Raw genomic sequence first — 23,583 nt, forward strand, 5'->3', positions numbered from 1 at the left:
GTGTGTGTGATGTTCTGTTGGCTGGATTCGAACATATGGACCTTGGCGGTAATCTTCATAGTGGAAGAAGAGCATCTTACCACTGCGCCACTCGGGCGAAACTGCATAGACTAGCGTTTCTCAACCTTTCTGAACCAAAGGACCAGTAAAATATTAGAAACAATTAGACCAGCGGTTCTCAACCGGTGCTCCGCTGCCACTCGAGAATAATAAAATAAATCAATAAATTTGATTTAAAAAAAAAAAAAAAAGAGGCCTAAAGGGTACCGCCATATAAATAATGTACTAAAAAGGGCTCCTCGAGTTAAACAGGGCTCTGCCATAGAATTTATTCACTGAAAGGGCTCCGCGAGTCAAAAAAGGTTGAGAACCGCTGAATTAGACGAACTACTTGTGTCCCGTATTACGGGACATTCAGTGTTTTCAGTTGTTCCGAATTGTTTTATGCATTTGACAAGTTTCAGCGATGCTTATTTAACTTTTCAATTCACTAAAATCGTGAATAAACAATGTTTTCATAATTATTATAATAATTATGGCTATAATAAATAAAAATATTCTTTTTACGTGTTTGTCAGGTACAACGTTCTTTTCCCTCAATTTTTCAATGATTTTAACTTTACGGATTTTTCCGACTTACGGCAACGTTTCTGATAACAACTGGTGACGTCCCGTATTTTACCGTATATAAGATCCCCAGTTCCCCTTATTTTTTTAAATGGAATATGGGCATCTATTAATGTGTATGTTTTTTTATCAAATATATTTTTGTTTACTATGGTTTGTAGCAGTCCTTTATTCCCCCCCCCCCCACTCTTCACCGATTTTTTCAGAAATTAGCAAATTTTGCCATAAAGTGTATCTTTTGGCTACAATCAGTGATATCCCATATTTAGAATCGCAACGCCCCGAACTTTCCTTGATGAGGTATGGTAAGGTGCAATTTTTATTTGATATGGATATTAGTAGTACAAATTACAACAAATGAATCACTTCTAATTCAGTTAGAATCAAATTGTCAAGTCTGCGCCTGCGGACCACCTATGCCATCGTTGCGGACCGCCTCTGTCCACGGACCATAGGTTGAGAAACGCTGATATAGACCGTTATTTCTCTCCGAATAAATCCACGGCTACGTTAAAAAATAATCTCGATTCCTAAGCGTAGATTATAGGCAGTTGCGTATTATCTGCCGATTTTTTTTTTCCTGAGAGGTTTGAAATAAAAAGAAACATTATGTACTAAAAATGATTCGTTTGAAATGATGGTCCTCAGACACAAACAGGAGCTCTCAAATTATTGAAGACTTTATTAGTTCTGAATTTTTTCTTATTCTGGATTTTCAATTGTTTTGAATTCATTTAAAGTCAAACTTGGTTATAACGACCTTGGTTGTAACGGCAACTCTGCTATAACGTCAATAATTTGCTGTCCGTACTGATTCCTATAGGGAATAATGCTATAGATCCTTGCTTATAAGGTCAATAAAAAACAATCACCGACAGCATGTAACGATCAATTTTTTGTCACTTTTTTTTCTGTTTCAATGAAGTTTTCCTAAGAAATTCCTAAGATTAGTGATGATCACACATACAGGGAATGTTTCCTTATTTTTCCATCTAATTCTATCTATTCTTTCGTGAAAAAATGTCTTAAAAGCGTCAACCTCGGTTATAACGACAAAATCTCATGGAACCTTCGATATCGTTATAACCGAGTTTTTCATTGTGTTTCATTAGATCTGAATTTTCATTAATTCCGTAAATATGCATTTCCTTAATTCTGAATTTTCGTTAGTTTTCACGATTTCATGTTTGCGCAAGACCATTGCATGAGGCTGGTCGTCCACCGGAAGCGATAACATGTGGCAAGCTACACGAGCGGCAACGGCCGATATTGAGTCCGACGACAAAGGGCGTCTCACGTCGTCCACTTCGCCTATTATCTCCACTTTGCTTCTTCGTTAAACAATCTTGAGAAAATATTGAAAAACTAAAATTTTTGAGAATATTTATTAATTTATTTATTAAAGTCCATACTTAATTAGATTAATTAGACATCTGACACAAACTTAGAAGCGTTCTTGTTGTAAATCAGTGTTTCCCAAAGTGGGCGATATCTGGAATGGTGGGGGGGGGCGGCAGGAGCTACGCGGATAACATAGGATCCTATGGGTTCACTTGAATCGGGGGCGATAAAAGAAAAAAAATTCTGTTGAAGGGGGCGATAGAACGAAAAGTTTGGGAAACGATGTTGTAAATAAACGAATAAATGTATTTAATCGATTACTACTTACCATCACAACCCATAAACGGCAATTACCAAGTTTCCAGCTTCCATGTTCAGAGGGGAGAGAGATCAAAGGAGGAGAAAAAAGGGAGCGAATTTTGCGAGGAAAAAGTAAACAACCACACACTGCGCCTACGTAGATACGCCACGTTGTGTGCGATCCCATTCGAATGGGAAAAATTTTTGTGATCTGCTATTGTAGTTCGGAAATCACTAGCTGAAGATCGCTGCCAATGGACGAGGTTCTCGTACTTTCTGTGCGATTGGATCAGTCTTTCGGATACAGCCATCTGGGAGCAACTTGTTTACGGCTTCAAGTCGCTTCCAGTGGACGACCGGCCTTATAGTCTTGCACATAAACACGCGACTTGTTTTCACTCGTAGTAGCTTCTGGTGGGCGACCCACCTAATGCTCCCGGGCCATGTCCGAATGGGCTTTTGCATTGAGATGGCCTGGCTCTATCGCAGGGGCGGCTTAAGCGAGATTGAAAGAGGTGCGGTGCACCCGGGCAGCAACGTAGACTTTAGTTTAGTCCAGAACTTTTAAAAATTTCACACAGTAAAAATTCACACCACATTTTTGAGCCGTACCTCGACAACGATGTTGAGAAAACTTGAGGGAATGGACTGTGACTGGGGCCGTGGTGCCAGGGAAAAAAATGCGATCTACAAGAGGTGGTTCGAGACAGAATCTCTACCCGTGCGGGGACTTACTTTTTGCGCTTCTTGCTTATACCCTCCCCATGGTCCCATACATCCTGCATCGGCTCCTAGGCTGAAATCTTTCGCGGGGCCCCAAACCAGATTTTTCATGGGGCCTTTCTAAATGTTAATTATCGTGGAAAAAAAATGATAAGAATAATCCCTGGCTGGATCCCTGTCAGCCCCACCCTCACAATTTAACCCAGCAAAAAAAACCTTTTTGTTAAGAAAACGCGGCAGCGTGCTACCGCAATGGATCGCATGGCCCAAAAACAGTCCCTGTACTCTATCACAAGAAAGCAAATATGCATTTTGGTTCCCTACCTACTATTTTTTCCACAACGGTCAAATGAAGGGAAAGGAAAAAGTTGGCTTCTTTGTTCGATCTTGGAGTCCCAGAAACACTTTTGAAGCAATAAAAATCAACCTCATTATACATCATCTTTAAAGGATAAGTGCAAATTATGATGGCTTATCAATAAGTGCTGCTATGAGAAGTAAGTTATCTGGCATTATTAAGAACGATAAATAATACTGAGCCCAAAAAGCAGAAGAAAAAAAACCTGCTTTAAAAGCAGGACGTATAGTCACGAACATTCTTCACGATAAATAATTGTGGTGTGCTGCTGACAAAAAAAAAAGAAAAAAAAAGAACAGGTTTATTTTGTGACACACTGTATTTCCGCTCTTGAAACTGGTACAGGGTAATTTTTTAAGGGATTTCTGAGCATTTTTGAAATTAAAATTATATACCTCTATGACGAAGGGTTCATGAGATAAAGATTGCATTAGAGCTTACAGAGCACCCTGTATATTTCGTGAAAAATAGTTTTTGAAGACGTAAAACTCGGTTACAGCAACACTTTTGTTATGGCGAAAGTTTCACGGAATCGTGTCGTAATAACCGAATTTGACCGTTTTTTTTTGTTTTTTTTTTTCGGTAGAAAAACGTATCATATCTATTTCTCTCTCTTGGTGAGTGTATTGTTCTCGTATCATCTGCCCCTCGACATGCTGTGATATACATAGGTAATCACGAGGTAATAACGAAGAAATTCCCTACTAAGAAACACAAGCTGAAACTGATAACGTAAATGAAAAAATTGAGCACATTTTGTGTGTGTATAACCGTTATATCTTATTTTCGTTTTCCGACTTACGTATAGCATCGATCACTTGATTTTCCATATTTTTTATTATGTACTCCTCTTACGTATCAAACTCTTTTTCCACAGTGAATCGAAAGAACACGGAGACATCGAAGACGAACACGTCTCAGAAGCAAAGTCCTTCGTTTACTGTGTATATAAACCTCGGGTGACAGATAATTTGAATATTTATTATTTATAGAAGAAAACTGAGAGGTAAGTCAGCTTTCAGTACATAAACTTTACTTAAGCCCGCTACACATGTTCAGATGTGCCCGCGCAGATATACCTGGACAGTTCGATACACCACATTCAGGTATGCCTGTAAGCAAAATTACAAACCCTACATTGATACGAGTGCGGGAGGAATAAGCGCCTCTTAATTGATCGCAATGAGTGACGAGGACGGTGCTTTTGGTGAAGTTTAAGATGAAGGTAGTATTAAACGAAAAGAATGTATTAAACGAAATGTCAATAGACTGCGTCTATTTTCCGTTTTATAAAGGTGCACACCGAAATATATATACAGTGATTTATTTCTATCGTTTTGTGAAACTTGGATTTTGAGAATATCACCCTAACTACTATAAACCAACGAGTATTAAACAGAGACATGTATAAGTATATTACGAAGTTTTTTTTACATGTATGCAGTCGAATCCCGCTATAACGAACTCCAAGAGACCGTAGAAGTCACTTCGTTGTAACGAAATTTCGTTATAAAGAAATTCCAGGTTATTTATAAATGTCCCTATGTAAACTTATTTGGGGGATTAGGAAAGTGTTCGTTGAAACGATATTTTCGCTATAACGGTATTCGTTAAAACGGGATTCGCCTGTATTATTATTTTGAATTTTTTCACGTTTCCTGTTTCATATTACTATGCATTTGAAATTTCATATTTAGTTCGCTAATTGTTAAAATTCAATGTAAAACGTTGTCCTTAATAGGAATAGAATGAACACTTACTTTTGTCAAAAGTGAAAAAAAATCTTTAATACAGTCGAATCCCGTTATAACGAACTCCAACAGACCGGAGAAATCACTTCGTTATAATGAAATTTCGTTGCAAAGGAATTCCAGGTTTCTCCACCGTTCCTATGTAAACTTATCTGGAGGATTAAAAAAGTGTTCGTTAAAACGAGATTTTCTCTATAACGGTATTCGTTAAAACGGGATTGGACTGTATTTAAAATAAAAATAAAAAATGAAAAATCACATACCTTTTTAAAAACAGTCACAATGAGATTAACAAGTAATAACGTTGTGAACTATTTCACATCTCTCTGTAACACTTAAATTTTGCTTTTCCTGTAGCCCCTATGATCAAAGTTTTGTTTTCAAATCCAAGACGTGTTTCTTGCGGGCGGGGCCATCTCTATCTACGCTGAATGAACCGTTAAAATACGGTGTCGCTAAAATTATGAATATTAATTCAGTCTATCTTCCCCCATTCCTCTCCCGAACTAGTTTAAATAGAAATTATCAACATTTTTTCTAAGAAACCGGAGTGTTTTGTAACAAAAGTCATTATTTGCATCATAAGTGAAATGTTAAACAAGTTTTTACTAAGTTTTGGATAGTGTAATGGGGAATTGGAAAAGTTAAATAAATTTTGAACCATGTATAAATGTTGCAATGATCTCACATATACATATAGGTGGAAAAAGTGTCATTATCATCATCATTATTATTTTTAGAATTATGTTCCAAGAAAACTGAAGGAATATGGGTTACGATTATTGTAATTATCACTCGTTTACTCGCATACACACATAAATACTCCCTATTCCAATATGTGGCCCGCACTTGAAAATAAACACTACACGACCATTCTTATTTATTATTATATGTTTCATTGAGAAAAAAAACCCAATAATGATACTAATTAGTAATTAGGTGAAGTGTTTGTTAGTGTGGGGTTTACATACATACGATGGTGAAAATTATGTGTGTATGTGTGAATTTGTCAATCTCAAAATAATAACAAAAAATATGGCAATTTTCCTCTTCAATGAAACATATAATAATAATAAATAAGAATGATCGAGTAATTAATGGTCGCGTAGTGTTTAAATGTGGGCCACATATTAGAATAGGGAGTATTTATGTGCGTATGCGTGTAGAAAAACGAGTGATAATTACAATAATCATAACCCATGTTCCTTCAGTTTTCCTGGAACATAAATCTCAAAATAATAAAAATAATGATGATAATGACACTTTTTTTCACCTACATGTATATGTGTGAGATCATTGCAACATTTATACATGGTTCAAAATTTATTTAATTTTTCCAATTCCCCATTACAATATTAAATCTGCTTCCATCTGCTTCTTACTTCTAGAAACAATTCAAATATAATAGTAAGCATTCATCGTTTCCTCCAAGCAATAAAGTTTCTCTAACAAAAAAGGGGAATCAGCACGACTTAATTTTTTCCCATCAAAGGAAAAAATTTGCAATTGGGCAAAAATTCTTTCCGTTTCAGTGAGTTTTTTCCACGTCTAAAAAACAGACCTTTAATTGCTTCTGCAAACGTTGCAACCAGTGTGGTGACTAGTAATCATCTGCAAATTTGAAAATTTTATTTTTTCTCTAATCTTGGTGCTTTTCTTTTAAACTTGCTCCGAGACGTTTTGACTTGAACTGTGCTCTGCAAAAATCTAACACTTTTACTGCTTCATTTTCCGAAATTTCAAAAGTCCTGAAAGCATAGTATTGGCTGTTGTGTAAAGAATTAAATTCCAAGTTGGGAAATCCAGGTTTCTTTCACAGAAAAAAACCGCTTTTAAATGCTATTTGATGTTAACACCTGAAAATCTATCAAGTTGTTTATGTTTTGTGTCTATGTCACTCTTTTGTAGCTTGAGATTTTGTATCAATAGATACAGTAGTGGATGAGAAAGATCGACGTTTATTCCTTTGTCATATGCAGTCATATATAACAGTGTTTCTCAACCGCTGGGACGCAGCCCGGTACCGGACCTCGTTATCGATCAAACCGGGCCGTGAATGATTCACACGCACTCTTTGTCTCATTTTCCTCCATTTATTCGCTATTAGTCGTGTGTATGACAGAGCCTTCCCCTCAAATCAACCGGGCCGCGGTTTTCCAAATGTTGAGAACCACTGGTCTACAGTATAACACTACTATTAGGAGATTCATTTTTTGAAACTGATCTCTCTATTGCGGAAAAGTTTAATAAGACCTCAAAGGAACGAACAATATCCTCTTCTGAGAACTTTTTCTAGTACTTATAAGTTAGTTTCCCTGTTCAGAAACAAAACTTTAATCAACCACTGTGCATTTGGACAGTGGTAAAAGCAAAAAAAGTTCGTATTATTGTTATGTCTAAACCTTGAAAAAAAAAGAGAAGAAACGTACTTTTTAATCGATTTTACATGCGGAAATATAATTATTCCAAATAGCCTTAAAAATCTCTCGTTTTCACGTAATAGTTAATCGCTAGCGCACGCACGCACACACACATAATCACCATTTTCATTTCTTTACATGAAAAAAAGGTGAAAAATTACGCTGATTTCAAGGGCGGTAAAAAGCCCGATGTGAATTTTCCGAACGTTGTAAGCGGAAATAGCAAAAAAATTTAAACGTTGTATCGGCGAAAAGTAAACATTATCGATGTAGGACAAAAGTTAAATTCACGAAAATTAGTCGTACTAGAAGGGAAAACGCTATAAGCGGGATCGACTTTATTTGTATTTTATTTATTTCTTTTTTGATTCAGTAAACACAAGTTTTCCGGACTCTGCCAAGAAGCAAAGAACATCTGGGCTGCGAGAGATCTCGGGTACGGGATAGGTCCGTCGACAATCAGTCTCTCTACATTTCTTTGTAATCTCATGGTGCGTTTACAGGGCATATTATTTTCGAATCACTGCTCTAGAATTTTACAGAGGGGGAAAAACCCTTATGAGGAAGCTGTAGTTACTTGTATCAAACTTGCATCAATCTTGTATTTACAGATTCAAAGTCATAATTTCTAACCGGAATTTCCCCCCCCCCCTTCTCCCTAACAAGAATTAGCTATGAAGCCCTGTGCATTGCTGCTCTTCTTCGTGGGATACGCCACTGCCACGACATTCATAGACGATGGTAAGTGCATTTCATAACTTCTCTCATGCTATATCTTTCTCTCCCTATTCTTTTAACCGTTTAAGATGGGTTTTTTTTTAAATTTCTCTGATCTACATTATAACTGCCGCAATGGAAATCACTAAACCCTCTGCAAAATGCCACATCTTTCATTTTTTTCAAGAGGAATACTTTCTTCCGTTTTTAAGCAGGTGCTTATGCCCCCCCCCCTCCGCCCATCTCAAAGAACAATAATAAAAATATCAATTAAAAGAAATTCTTTATCTGTCGTGTTAAGATGGGCCCCCGGGAAATTGATTTTTCTGAGCCCCCCCCCCCCCCCTTCGGGCCGTGCCAACACCTTCTACAGCAGAAAGCCTCTGCGCGAAGCTTGGACGTCACTAAAGTCGTCCATTTCACCTGTAACTATTGGATATAGTAGTCCGACGAATGCGAAATCTTTGCCTTTTTTTTCGTATACCCAATGACTAGGTGAATTTGACAACTTCAGTGACGTCACTAGCTTCACGCGGAGGCTTTCTGCTATAGAAGGTGTTGGCAGTGCCCGAGTGATCCCATACGTTAAACTGGTTCTTCCACCTTTATATTGCTTGTGATCTCCTTTATCTAGTCTTGCATCAGACCAGCGGCGATATAGCCAAGCGCGAGGATCCGGTGGTTGAAGCGGACATTGAAGCATCTCAGATACGATCTCTTAGATCCAGAAATGAAGAAGAATTTAAGTAATTATCAATTTCTTGTTTTAAAGTTCCCATGATTCTGTAAATAATTTCATGTGTTATATCTAAACCAGGGTGCGCAACCTTTTTAGTCCGCGGGCCTGATATGTGGTATCTCTGACAGTAGCGGGCCGAAAACTTGTGTGGGTTACACAGGGCCGGAACTGGGGGAGGGGCAACTGCCCCGGCGGAAAAATTTAGGGGGGTGACATTTTTAAGTTGGAACAAAGAACACCACACCACTATAAAATTTTCGAATATGATTTGGGGGGCAGAAAAAATCCTAGATACAGCTCTGGTGTTACGGTAAATGTGATAATTCTAGTTATCATGCATAATCGCCGAGCATTTTGGTAAATTTGATAAATTTCTCTAAATTTATCACTTTCACCGGTGATTATGTATAATATCCAAGCTTCGTGTCATTGGTAAATATGTTGAATTGTACTATATATATATTATATGTATGTACTATACATAATTCATACATGCGTTGTATCGTTGTATCATTATATCGGGGTGTAATCATAAAATTTGTTATCATTATATAGGGTTCCGACTGTATTCATCACACATACTAGATTCATTTGGATTTTTTTTCATATTTATCAAATTCACTAATTACACTAGGGTATTATACATAATCACAGATAAAGGCGATAAAAAAAATGTATCTATCAAATTTACCAACGGCACTTGGTTACTATGCATAATCGCCGGTAAAAGTAATACTGCTTTCAGTATTTATCAAATTTACCAACGAAACTTGGGAATTATGCAATTCGCAAATTGCAATATTTTATTTTGCCGATGGAAAGTGATAAATTTATAAAACTTACCAAGACGATTGGTGAGTATGCATGATATAACCAATCTATGACATTTACCGTAATATATACATAGGGTGACCATATGACCTTCATTTACGAGACGTTTTCGTAATTTTGGCCAATTTTTTTTCTTTATTTTCAACAAGGCTTACTCAAATTTTCAAAATCAAGAACAAAGATTATTTTCATGACTTAGTCATAATTATTATAATATATGATTTTATTATCTAATAGAGGGTGAATACTATCGACCGTCCAATAGTTGCACACGTGATTCCTTGCGAAAAGCTAATATCGAAAAGTGTTTTCAGTTTTTTGATTTGACCGATAATTAAGGAGTTAGAAAAATTTATTACGTCACTTCATAATCCTGCCAAATTCACCAAACGTATAACTTGGAGATTTTGAAAATGATAATATAATCCATTTACCCTAAGATAAATCAAAGAAAGCAAAAAAGAGCAGGTTTTTTTTTTTCTATGTGTGTGTGTTACGCGATCGTTATACCCAAAAATGACAATGCTTCAGCTTGAACATGAACATCCGAAAAATTAACACAGTCGTTATGCACAAAACGTTTGCGTTCCACCCCTAGGGCTCGATACAATTATCACCATTTCTGTTTTTTCATGCTATAAATTCACTATATAAGGGCACGTGAAAAGTCTGACTTAACGAAAAAAAAATCCCAGTCTAGTGGCCCTGCGCTAGATGTGGAGGACGGGGCATTTCATTCATGTTATGAGAGAGAGTGTGTGTATGAAACAATACTCAAAACCATATTTAGAGGAGCAAACAGAAAAGAGATGGCTTTCATTTTTTTTGAAAAATTGATATATAAGGGGGGAAAGCGGGGATCATGATTTTTCGGGGGGGGGGGGAGTAAAGAAACGAAACACATGAGCTTCTCAAAGGGGCGACAAAATCAGTAATGCCTAGGACGGCAAAAGCCTGATGTCCGTCACTGCTAATAGGACCCGTGGTAAGCAGCCCCTTATATAAGCGTAAAAAAACGATCGCGCAGTATACGATCGAATCAAAAAACGATCGAAATACACTATGCGCTGATATGTATCTTCCCTCAAAAAAAATTTGACTTGACAGTGAAAGAGAACAAGTTACCACCACGTTTTGGCAAAAAAAGTGTTGATTTCGGGAAAACTTTTTTTTTAAACAATTTTGCAAATAGGGTGGCTAACACTTTACAAATTTGGTGATACATTTGCCAATATGGGGGAGGGGAGGCGAAATTATCACGCTGTAACAAGGTTATAACATTATTCTTCACGAAGAGGAAAAAGCACCAATCGTGGAAGAAGATGATCGAATGGCTTCTTAAGAAGATTGAACATTTCAGTTCATATTCGAAAAGTGGCAACTCCCCTCCACCTGACGAGGGAGAAATTTACTTTCGTCCTGTGTTTGGTGCATAATTGACCGTTAGAAAAATGACACGTCACAAAAATTCAAAACGTTTCACCTCCCTAAGTATTCGTCCGATCCTAAAACGGAAAACACTTCTCTATATTAGTTTTCACAAGAAATCATGTGTGTAGTTATTGGATGGTCGATAGTATCCACCCTGTATATAATTACAGTCACAAAAATATATAACATATATAACATATTTGTCAAACTTCTTTTTTTTTGGGGAGTTTTACCCATAGCAACTTTGCCTCAATTTCCCGTCATTGACGATTTTTCAGCAATTTTAGTGATAGTTGGCAACTTTATTTGCCTTTAACGATCTTTTTCCACTGTATTTGACAACTTTATTTGCCTTTGACAATCTTTTTCCACTGTATTTGACAACTTTATTTGCCTTTGACAATCTTTTTCCACTGTATTTGGCAACTTTATTTGCCTTTGACAATCTTTTTCCACTGTATTTGGCAACTTTATTTGCCTTTGACAATCTTTTTCCACTGTATTTGGCAACTTTATTTGCCTTTGGCAATCTTTTTCACTGTATTTGGCAACTTTATTTGCCTTTGACAATCTTTTTCACTGTATTTGGCAACTTTATTTGCCTTTGACAATCTTTTTCCACTGTATTTGGCAACTTTATTTGCCTTTGGCAATCTTTTTCACTGTATTTGGCAACTTTATTTGCCTTTGACAATCTTTTTCACTGTATTTGGCAACTTTATTTGCCTTTAACAATCTTTTTCCACTGTATTTGACAACTTTATTTGCCTTTGACAATCTTTTTCCACTGTATTTGGCAACTTTATTTGCCTTTGACAATCTTTTTCACTGTATTTGGCAACTTTATTTGCCTTTGACAATCTTTTTCACTGTATTTGACAACTTTATTTGCCTTTGACAATCTTTTTCACTGTATTTGGCAACTTTATTTGCCTTTGACAATCTTTTTCCACTGTATTTGTCAACTTTACTTACCTCTATTTTTTTTTTTTTTTTTTGCCGTCATTGGACTTGAAATAAATTACCTTTTAGGTGAGACAATATACTAGGGAAACAACGCATGTTAACCCAAAATAAGAAGAGAACAACAGCTAGAGACGCGTTTCGGAACTGTATGAAGTTCCTTCTTCAGTAGCCAAGAAAAATTGAAAGATAGCGAAAATGCAAATACTCCATATAAGGGGAGTTACTCACTGTTCAAGACCAAGAGTCGAACAATTTTTCTTGACTACTGAAGAAAGAACTTCATACAGTTCTGAAACGCGTCTAACTTATTTTGGGTTAACATACTTTGTTTCCCTTGTATATCGTCATAAGACTCTTCAAATTGCTTTTGACAATTTTTTTGGCTGCAATTGGCAACTTTACTTACCTTTGACGTGTTTTTTTAGTACTTGCCAACTTTATTTGCATTTGACAATTGTTTGTCCCGTGTTGATCCCAATTTCTCGTATTTTTATGAAGGAAAAATATGGTCATTCTAGGTACTTATCGTGATGCGTGCATTGATACTTTTCTCTCGGAATACCTGTCGCGGGCTGGATGAATCCCCTTGGAGGGCGTCATTTGGCCCCTGGGCAGGAGGTTGTGCACCCCTGATCAAAACTGTTAGTAACGTCTAGAAAATCTCGGTTTAGGATCCCTGCCCAAGGGAGCAGCATCGTGAACGAAGCTAGACGAAAACTGTTAACCTCATTCGAGAACCTCTTGGAACGTTCCGTGAACATCTTTGAATCGACCATTAATACTATGGATAAAGTAAGAAATAATTATTTTTTTCTTTTCTTTTGCTATTACATTATTTATAAGAATCTGTGTACACTGTCACGGGGGAAAGAAGGCAAATTGTTATCACGGGATTTTTTTGCTCAACTTGTGGACCAAATGTCACCCTCGGAGTCATCTGATGTGGTCCGCGACAAACATTCAAATCGCTCAAATGGCTCACGAAAGATTATCAAATCACTTAAGCGGCCACATTTCAAAGCATTTATGTCAACGGTGCATGCCCAGATCACTTACCTGCGGCAGACTTCCAGTTCGCTTGAATGACTGAAGTGGCTCGCCCTCACATTTCCAGATCACTCGATCAAGCAACATGCTGTGAGATCACTTGAGCGGTTCGCAGCACATTTACAGATCATTTAAGCGGTTCGCAGCACATTTACAGATCATTTAAGCGGCCCTCGACGCATTTACAGTTCACTTAAGCCGCCTCTTGCTTTTTTATAGATCACTTAAGCGGCTCTTGGCGCATTTTCAGATCACTTAAATTTTCCGCGACACATTTCCGAATCTCTCAAGTGACCCACGGCACATTTCCAGATGACTCAAGGGCCCAGCGACGCATTTCCAAACTAATGAAGTAACCCGCACTTCCCAAAAGGGTGAGGGCCCTCTCAGTAGAGCCTTTCATAACGGGCGCTCTCCGTCAACGGGCTCCTTGATGTATATCATTTTCGCCAAGTGGCCGTTAGTGCGACCAACGTTGGCCGTCGTCAGCCCAACGCCATGCTCGTTTTGTGAGAAGAAACCGGCTCTAGGAGGAGAGTTTGAAGAGGTCGAACTTCACAACACAAGGGTATTATGCATAATCACCGGTAGAAGCGATAAATTTGAACTATTTATAAAATTAACCAGGTACGCTGGGGTATTATGCAAAATCATCCTTAAAAATGATAATTCTTTTAGTATTTATCAAATTTACTGCCGATGCTTGAGTATTATAGACTATGCCTAAACGCTGGTAAAAGTGATAAATTGATCAAACTTACGGAGATTGGCGATTGGCGATGAAAAAAATTGATTTATCGCATTCACCGTAACTCTACTGTATACTACATACTATACTGTATACTAAAGCATTTTAAACCCCTTGCCTCTTCAGCCCCGCCTCGTCTTTTAGTGACGTAATAGTAATCTTGGCCAATGAGCGTAACCCCATGTTGCGGAAAATATCGTAGCATAATTTGTTAAGGACCCGTTGCAGAGTAAAGTGAGCCTATCGTTCTCAGGAAAAAACAGTCCCAGAATCCTTTGCGTTAGTTCCAGTCAAGGTTACCACAATAAATAGCTTATCGCATGGACTCTTGACATAGCCTCACATTCGGACAGGGGCGTAGCCAGAAATTTCGTTCGGGGGGGGGACCACTTTCATTTCGGGGGGGGACCAAAGTGACAGAACAATGGATTTGGCCATCTTTTTCCCTTTTTTCGGTCATTTTCTCACATTTCGGGGGGGACCAGACCCCCAAGTCCCCCCCCCCCCTGGCTACGCCCTTGCATTCGGAGCACTTAAATTTTCCAACGGCTGTATCCGAAATTGAATGGATTGTTCGCATATGCCTTTTCAAAGTATTCGCCCAGGAAAACACCGACTGGCACAAATTGTACCGTAATTCCGAGCGATTCCCCGAGGTAAGACGCCTTCATATATGTATTAAAGAGTTCTACCCCGAGGTACTTGGTTGTAACGCGTCAGAAGAGATATTTGGCCCTGATAAGGGCCGTTTATTTCTATCATCGAATGACATAACAAGGGCGGCAATAAAAAAATAAATAGCAGGAAACAAGCAACAAGAAAACGACGACAAGCGAAACGAAAAAATGGCGGAAAAAAGCAGAATGCGATTTTCTTCGCCAACCTTCAATTCTAAGTCTCTTCGCCAATTTTAAGATCCCCTCAAAATTGCCAATGTCCTGTTGCCAAACGAAAAATGCAAAAGTACGGCGCAAAACATCCAAATGTTTCTGGAACATTGATTCTCTGTCCGTCCGGTAGCACCGCCAAGTTATCTTTTGCTTGGTATCCAGTCAGTGTCACCTGTGCTTCGTGCAATTAGCGGAAAGGTTCATCGTTTCGTTCTAAAAAACAGAAATTAAACATTAACAGTAGCCGGAAAAAATAATTAAGCAATTGCTAAAAGAGTTAATTAATTAAAAATTAATTAATTAATGTAATTGATTACAAAAATAAATTACTAATGGAAAATTAATTTTCACCGAAGGTGCGGGGGGAGGGAAGGTTAAGAACCCCTGATCTGCGGAGTTATTCAAAATGTTTGTTCGAAGGACTAACTCTGTAACCGCTGGCTTTAGAAGTACAGTCGAATCACGTTTACAACGAACTCCAAGAGACCGGAGAAATCACTTCGTTACAACGAAATTTCGTTATAAAGGAATTTCAGGTTGTCTGCACACATTGTTCCTATATGTATACTTATTTGAGGGATTAGAAAAGTGTTCGTTACAACGAGATTTTCGCTATAACGGTATTCATTAAAACGGGATTCGACTGTATATCCAATTACAAGAAGCTTCCAAATGACAAGCTGCTTCTTTAAATGACGTTATTTGCTTGAAACGTCGTACGCATAAAAAATATAGAAAATAACTTTTTACACGGACACCCTCTGCTCAAAAAACCGATTGGAAAGTTGTTGCCCTGTCTCTGCTGAGGTCAACAACGAAAAATTCTACGTTTCCAATTGCTGAGATATTTGGATTTAAAAAAAAAAGAGAAGTTGGGGGAAAACATCATAAATAAGGGGAAAAAAGCGTTTTCCGTTAGTTATGGTGATTTTTCCCCAAATTTTTCTTTATTTTTCCTGACGTATTAAGCCAGATTTATGGGTGCATCGTGTTCTACTGGTGATGCCATCTGTCTTACACATTTTGAAGTGAAGATGTTAAATGCTTGTGATATAGTACTGCTACCCACTTGACCGGAGGTCTGCCTGCTCTCTCTGCAACCTGTGTAGCTGTACATCCCAGCATACAGCCAGTACCTGGTCATACCCATGGTCATCTTAATGCCTAGGTCCTCCGGGCATGGTTTGATGTCCTCAAGTGTATAAAGGGGCCCAGCGATAATGAAATTTGGTACTATGATTTTCAGGAGTATAATGTCTTGTAAGCATTTGAATTCCTTAGGCAGACACTTTCATCTAGGTAGGGGCTCTCCGAATATCAGACGACCACCGATAGGTGATGCCTTCATTTCTAACCCAACTTAATTCGTAGTAAGTTCTTGTACACCAATATGACCGAAGTTCGTGTGCATTAAAGTAGTAGTGGCATCAACGCATGCAGTCAATACCTGGTCATCCGCGATACAGTGCTGTAAACATCGTACTGGACATGTAAGGTGAGGATACAGCTTCGAACCCCGTTGGCGACAGTGGTGGTCGGGTGAAGTTGGGTTTCCGCGGTTTTCCAATTTCTAGGCAAGTAGTGGGGGGGGGGGGGGCAAAGCACATGTATTCAAAATGTATGTATATATATATTTGTGTGTATATATATATATATACCATTTTTAGTGTATTTTCAAAATCCAGGGGGGCCTGGGGGGGGGGGGGTTGGAACCTCCCCAATATGCGTACGCCAATGTCGAGGCGCGAATGTGAGCCACCGAGAGCAGGCAGACCTTCAAAGTGATACGCACATAACACGAATTTTCGGGTACTTGCAAATTTTCAATTCAAAATATGGAAGACAGGTGGCAGCACCAATATAACACGAAAGCGCCAGAGTGGTTCAGTGATAATATACTTGTCATCCACCATGAATGTTACCGGTTCATGTGTCCGATTCCGGGGGGAAGAGCATTGAAAAAAAAGTTCTTTTACCAACCTTAGCCTGAAGCGACTACCAATAGATAGGACCTTCGCTTCTCACCTAACTCCACCGGTTTGAAATTGCCGTATGGCGATAGGACAGGAGTTGGTGTGCAGTAAAAGTAGTATAACACGAAACGAACCTGGTTCTGACATAAATACGTTAGGGCTACGCATATGCACAAGCATATCCTGCATGTACCAATCCGTTAGAAATTCCAAAGAGGAATGTTTACGAAGTGCATCTACGGTCAAGTAGTATAGTAGCCGATACACCAGAGAACACCCTACAACCATGCCTTGTAAAGAAAGGCGTCATGCCAAGACGATTGGTTAAATGCGATTTTTTCGAATCTGATTTCATATCGTTCATTCAATTTCAGGTAACGGTTCTTATGCAAAAGTTTAAGCCCAAGGGGAAAGGTTTCGACGCTAAGACGAACAAAATCTTGAATGATATCAAAGAAGAAGCAAAACAACTTCTCGTCAAGGTTCTGGAGCTCAGTGTCGCCGGAGACGTCGCTCACGCGGGAGTCACCTTCGAAAACCTGAAGAAGACAATGGACTTCGCTGAAGAAGAGATGGCAGATAATAATGTACTGAGGGAACCTTTTTACACACTCTTGAGAGAATACCTGAATAATATCAAGAACATGAGCGGCCTCACCAATAAGGTAACAGCATAACAATTACTCCCCCCCCCCCACCTTCTGTTTTTGCTCTTATCTTCTTGATGATCACGTACAAAATATTTCGTAAAAAAGCCAGTGGAATAAATTAACGCCCGAGTGGTAAGATGCTCGTCTTTCATCATGAAGGTGGTTGCCGTCGAAGTTCACGGGTCCTAATCCGAGGAAGGACATCGAAAATAAGTTCCTATCCTACCGAACCTGGGGCGACCAATGATAGATGGTGCTTTCATTTCCCATCCAACTCCACTGGTTGGAAATTGCTGTATGGCAATATGACCGCAGTTGGTGTGCGGAAGGGTTATCAGACGTTTCGGAAAATTTATCCTTTTTTTCCTCCTTTTCCGGATTTTGGAATGTTTTATTTTCCGGGGGGGGGGGCGAAATTTTTCACTCTGAAACATATTATCTCTTCATTGATATGAGAGTTTTCGTGTGTTTTTGTCCACACATGTTTACACACTTTGACCAATCGCTGTTGAATTTCCAAGAATACAAGTGGCCAAGTTGCCACCAAGCAGGACAGACGCTATTCTAACCATGGTCTACTTGCCCCAGTATAATTTAAAAGAGACAGTCCGAAAAACGCAATCTCTATTTTAAAACTACTATTGTTTGTTCACCAACAGCAAATCCCGTATACTGAAATGGAGAGAAAGATATCACATCTTTCATTCAGAAATAAAGAAAATAGGATGCAATAAACAAGGCTATAAATGCTTTCAGAAATGCCAATAAATGTAACAAAATACAAGGTTTTCAGCCAAACAAAATCTCGCCACGCTCCAGGCAAATGCCGAAAAGCAATAAAGCTGAACAATTCGTTATAAGCGAAGGAAGATGGGTCAGTGTTTTTTTCCGTCTTTGCGTTTTTTTGACGGTTCTGTTTTAGTAGAGAAGAATTATGATGGCCGGTGTTTTTTTTGGTCAGTCAGTATAGTGTCGCCATCTGTTTTCAAAATTGGGAAGAGTGATGTCACCAAGGTGCACGTGCACGTGTCATCTTTTCTTAGTTTTGAATCTGGTAACCCTAGTGTGCGGTAAAGTAGTAGTAGTGAAATAAATTAAATCCAGTTCTTTGTTTTCTCTCCTCACCATCGCGATGACTTATTGTAACCCTATAAAAAAATGTTTCTCCTCGTTCTTTCTATACTCCTGATAGTGATTTTTTTACCCACATAATTATATTGTAATGTATCTTTCTACCATATACATGTAAGAGCAAAATAGAACACGAGTATGGTGAGGGTGAAAAAAGAAATGTATTGTATACTCTCTCATCTACACATACACTTTACTATTTATTTTTTCTTTCTCATTCTTCCTTTTTCTAACGTTTGCTTAGATTACGGCAAGGTTGCCAGATTTATCACCGGTTCATAAAATAGTGATGTAATAAAAATTTGTTGGCAAAGACTTGGCAGAGAATGAAGAAGTTGAAGGTGATTTTGCGTAATACAGTCGACGCTCGTTATAACGACCCCACGTTATAGCGTCCACTATTACAACGACTGGTAGGAAAAGACACAAATGTTTTTTTTATAATGACTATCCTATGTGTTTTACTTTCGATATAACGTCCATTTTTGATGAGACGATCTGGGTCGTTACAACGAGCGCTGACTGTATAAGCCAGGCATCTTCAACCCATTGCTCGCGAACACCTCGGTGCTCCCTGAAGTACCCAGTGTCCTCGATGCTCGTGTCCCATTTCGTGCTCACGAGCACTTGAACGTTCCAGTTAAACACCATGTACAAATTGCGTTCGAGATTGAAATCATAATTCGTATGTCAAACTTGCCGTAAGGGTGCTCTTCTTTTGATGATGGGTACAAGCAGTGCTCGCGACTAGAAAAAGGTTGAAGAACTCAGGTGTATAAGCAAACAAAATGAGCGCAAACATGAACGTCATAAATTAAGAAACAAAAAACCGCCATTGATGTTATCCTTTACGTTATTTTAATGAATACAGATGAAGGACCTGAAATTGAAGCTGACGAATATGAGGGTCGAGATGAGTTACAAGATCAAATACCTCTTGGAAAACTTAGAGAAACAGGCTCGGACACTCTTCAAGAAGGCTGTTGCCTTACAGACAATGACCTGAAAGAAGTGAGTAGACAAATGCTTTCTATTTTTGCCTTGGGCAGATCGCACTGATCCCTTAGGCCCAACAGTGTATGTTCGTATATGTGTCGTGTTGTAATTATTTTGTGTATTTATGTATTGTATGTGTGTGTATGTTAATAAGTTTCAGTTTCAAATATTAAATATAAACAAAACAAATATTATATTTGTAGCTTAGTGGTCAGAGCACTCGTCCGGCAATCGAGGGACCCGGGTTCGACTCCCGGTAGAGGCAGAGATGAGTTTTTTCCTTCCTTAAAAAAAAAAAAATTAACATCTCAAATAATAAATATCTTCACAACATCCAGTCTTCTGTATATCTTGTATTAAAAAATCAATTCCCGTTTGTTTATGTCAGTGTTTCTCTCAAACATAGATCCTATCCAAGGAACCTTGAAAATTCATGAGACTTCTCTGGAGGTTCCGTGAGAAATCGTAATGAGTTCAATGAACGATTTTGAAACCCGAATTCAGCCTCGACGTATCAGTAAAAAGTGATTTTTGAATGATGAATACAGTCGAGTCACTTATGAAATACCCGTAATGGATAAACGCCAGAACTCTAGCTTCGGAATATTTTAAGGATATAAGGTATATGTTACACGGTAAATGTGATAAATCCAGTTGCTATGCATAATCACCATGTAATTTCGTGAGTTTGATAAATTTCTCTAAATTAATCACATTTACCGGCGATTATGCTCACTTTGTACCCAAGCGCCGCGTCGTTGGTAAACACGAGGAATCGTACAATATGATTTTCTTTATATGATAATTCGTACATGTATTGCAGCAGTTCTCAATCTTTTTTGACTCACTGAGCCCTTTCCAGTAAAAAAAAATTCCATGGTGGAGCCCCGTAGGCTCATTTTTTAATTATTCAAAAAAATTACTGATTTATTTTTACTATTTAAAAATATTTATAACTATTTTTTAAATTTTACTGTTTTTTTTTTCTTTCCTCGAGCGGCCGTCGAGGCCCCGGAAAGTGCACAAGGAGCCCCAAGGGCTCCGCGGATGACCGGTTGAAAACCGCTGATGTATTGTACCATTATATCGGCTTACGATCGTAAAATTTGTTATCATAATAACGAGGTCCGACTATATTCATCACACATACTAGACTCATTTAGAATTTTTTTTCCATGTTTACCAAATTCATCAATTACACTACGGTATTATGCATATTCACACATAAAGGTGTTAAATTTCAAGTATTTACCAAATTTATCAACGACTCTTGGGTATTATATATATTCACCGATAAAAGTGATAGATTTATCAAACTTACCAAGGGGAGTGGTAAATAGGCATAATAATCGGTTACTATGTATAACAACCGATTTATCACATTAACATGCGTTGTATTTGTATATGTAACATACGGTTTAGTAATCCCCGATTTTTGGCCCAATCACTCCCATATATTTTTTTACCGCTGTCATTACATGGACTCTGAACATAACGTACCAAAAAACCACTCTTTTACCCTAGATAATAATTCGGATAATAATTCGTACAGTGAAACCTCGCTACAACGATACCCGATATAACGATAATCCTTCTATTACGATATTTTTCTTTGTCCGCAGAGTATCGGTGTATCGAAGTTTCACTGTATTGAAAAACTCTTGATGATTGGTTATTTTCGAGCGCAAAAAGTGACAAAAACTATAAAATTTTCATAACAACTTTCATTCAAAAAGTATGAGGTAAATATTTTCAGTACAGCAAAAACTCATCTGGGTCTCTACCGGGAGTTGAACCAGCACCTCCTAGAGATAGAAGGCCTCTGAAGTGTTTGCTATAAACGTCATTCAGACTACCTAGCAAGTTTGCCACATTTTAAAACACAGCGTCCTGTTTCGTTTCTTCTTATTTTGGCGTAGAATCTTCCCGATTGGTTCACAAATACCGCATAGTGATTGGATGTGGGGCATAGAAATCGCCAATTCTGAGTCCGATCACTTCTTTCCCTCGCAACGATGGTACTAGCACGAGCAGAGAATTTTTTTCCCCTGAATATTCTGAGGGAAAATGGACTACTTACTGACGCCACAAGCAGACTGCGGAGGCCTTCTATCTCTAGGAGATGCTGGTTGAACCCGGGTCCCTCGTTTACCAGATGAGTGCTCTCACCACTATAAGCTACACGGGAGATACAGATTTTCCTTCATTGGAGCGTTTATATGCCGAACAAGACCGTACAGTGGACAGTCTGACACGATCAGCTAATAGCTCATATATATGCTCCAATGAAGGAAAAATCTCTATCTCCTTTGTAGTGGTGAGAGCACTCGTCCGGCAAACAAGGACCCCGGATTCGACTCCCGGTAGAGGCCGAGACGAATGTTTTCCTTCCTTTAAAAAAAATAAATATCTTCACAACATCCAGGTTTCTGTATATCTTGCATATAATTTTACAGTATAATTCAGTCAAGCCTAACTAATCGATTCTTTTTTCGCTTCAATTCAAAGGTACTTCTGAAGATGAGAAGTTGATTTCCTTCTACCAAGAAACGATTTTTGAAGAAAGAAAACCAGAAATTCTACATTAAGAAAACTTTCCATCCTAAAATGAAATCCCATCTTACATTCATTCTACTGTACAGGGTGGTTATAAATAAACAGGAACTATATTCAGACGAATGTGGCACTCATTCTGATACAGGTATTTTGATGATATGGGATATAGCCGCTGTTGTGGTCGAGTGGTCATAGTGACGGACTCGCGTCGCGAGGACCCGGATTCAAACCCTACCGTCACCGCAGTGGTGGTCGGCTGAAGTTGGTTTTGTGAGGTTCCCAACTTCGAGGAGTGAATGAGAGCTTATCTCCCCGTTAAAAAGTCTCGCCGCAGAGAGCAACAGGCCTACAACGGTACAATTATTCATTCATTACATTTCACTTACTATGAGTTGAGAAAAAACCCATAGTTTAAAAAAATTGATTGCAGATGGCAGCACTACACATAACAAGGATTACACAGAAACAATTTTTTTTTTGGAAGGTTCTCTATACGTACACACACACATTCCAAGACGTACCAATTCACTGAGAAATTGAATTTTCTGGATGTTATGCCGAAATTGGTATTTGGAAAGAAAAGTGATTTGCCTCCTCCTCCGGGAATCGAACCCGGATCCCCTTGCATACTGGGCAAGTGCGCTAACCAATACACCAGAGACACTTTTCAATTCCTTTTAACACGCATTAGCAGCGTGAAGCGCCTTGTGGAGTCACGGCAGCCTGCCTTAACTACAGCAATTTTCGCCCCAGTTCTTCACGCTACTAATGCGTGTCATAAGGAGTTGAAAAGTGTGTCTCTGGTATATTGGTTAGCGCACTAGCCCGGTATGCAAGGGGATCCGGGCTCGATTCCCGGAGGAGACAACGTCACTTTTCTTTCCAAATATCAGTTTCGGCATAACATCCAGAAAATTCAATTTCTCAGTATATTTCAGGCCGAAAAAATACCATCTCTTCTTACGTACCAATTCGTTAGAAATCTACTGAGAAATATGGATGAGGTGCATGTGGTTTAGTAGTAGGATATATGGATCATGGGGGAAAAGAAAGATTAAGTAAAAAAAATTGTTCAATTTTTGATCACCAGGTGAAAAAGTGGCACTTTTTTTATCGCATTATATTTTTTTCCCCCATGGTCCAAATAACGTATATATAAAGCTTCAATGAAATGCATCCACCATCACGAGCGCTACGTAGGTCGAAGTAGTGTTAGTATAATTCCAACTGACCCTATATTCAGCTTAATTGTACCACTCCGACCAGGGCCGTAACTAGGATTTTTGCCGCCACCCACCCCCCCCCCTAAAACTTTAAAATTCAATAATTTTACAATGGTGTTCTTTGTTCCCACCTAAAATTTCCGCGCCCCTCCCCAAATTTTTCCG

General features: G+C 38.5%; 1 protein-coding gene across 2 annotated transcripts; it reads left to right on the forward strand.

The window, feature by feature from the left end:
• Window positions 1–4,025: 4,025 nt before the first annotated feature.
• LOC149087366 (uncharacterized) lies at window positions 4,026–22,314 on the forward strand. 2 transcript variants are annotated; one of them, XM_089231436.1, is made up of 9 exons: window positions 4,026–4,109; window positions 4,227–4,355; window positions 7,894–8,011; window positions 8,187–8,261; window positions 8,872–8,983; window positions 12,876–12,996; window positions 17,237–17,527; window positions 19,515–19,654; window positions 22,148–22,314. In XM_089231436.1, exons 4-8 carry the CDS (start codon window positions 8,195–8,197, stop codon window positions 19,647–19,649), a joined length of 726 nt encoding a protein of 241 aa, XP_089087562.1. In that variant the 5' UTR covers window positions 4,026–4,109; window positions 4,227–4,355; window positions 7,894–8,011; window positions 8,187–8,194; the 3' UTR covers window positions 19,650–19,654; window positions 22,148–22,314. The 2 variants fall into 2 exon arrangements, with proteins under 2 accessions (XP_089087562.1, XP_089087561.1); XM_089231435.1 differs by lacking the exon at window positions 7,894–8,011.
• Window positions 22,315–23,583: the final 1,269 nt, after the last annotated feature.

This window comes from Pholcus phalangioides, unplaced genomic scaffold, assembly GCF_987345545.1.
Source record: "Pholcus phalangioides strain wild (caught in Gottingen) unplaced genomic scaffold, Ppha-v1.0 ptg000004l_1, whole genome shotgun sequence".
Taxonomy (NCBI): Eukaryota; Metazoa; Arthropoda; class Arachnida; order Araneae; family Pholcidae; genus Pholcus; species Pholcus phalangioides.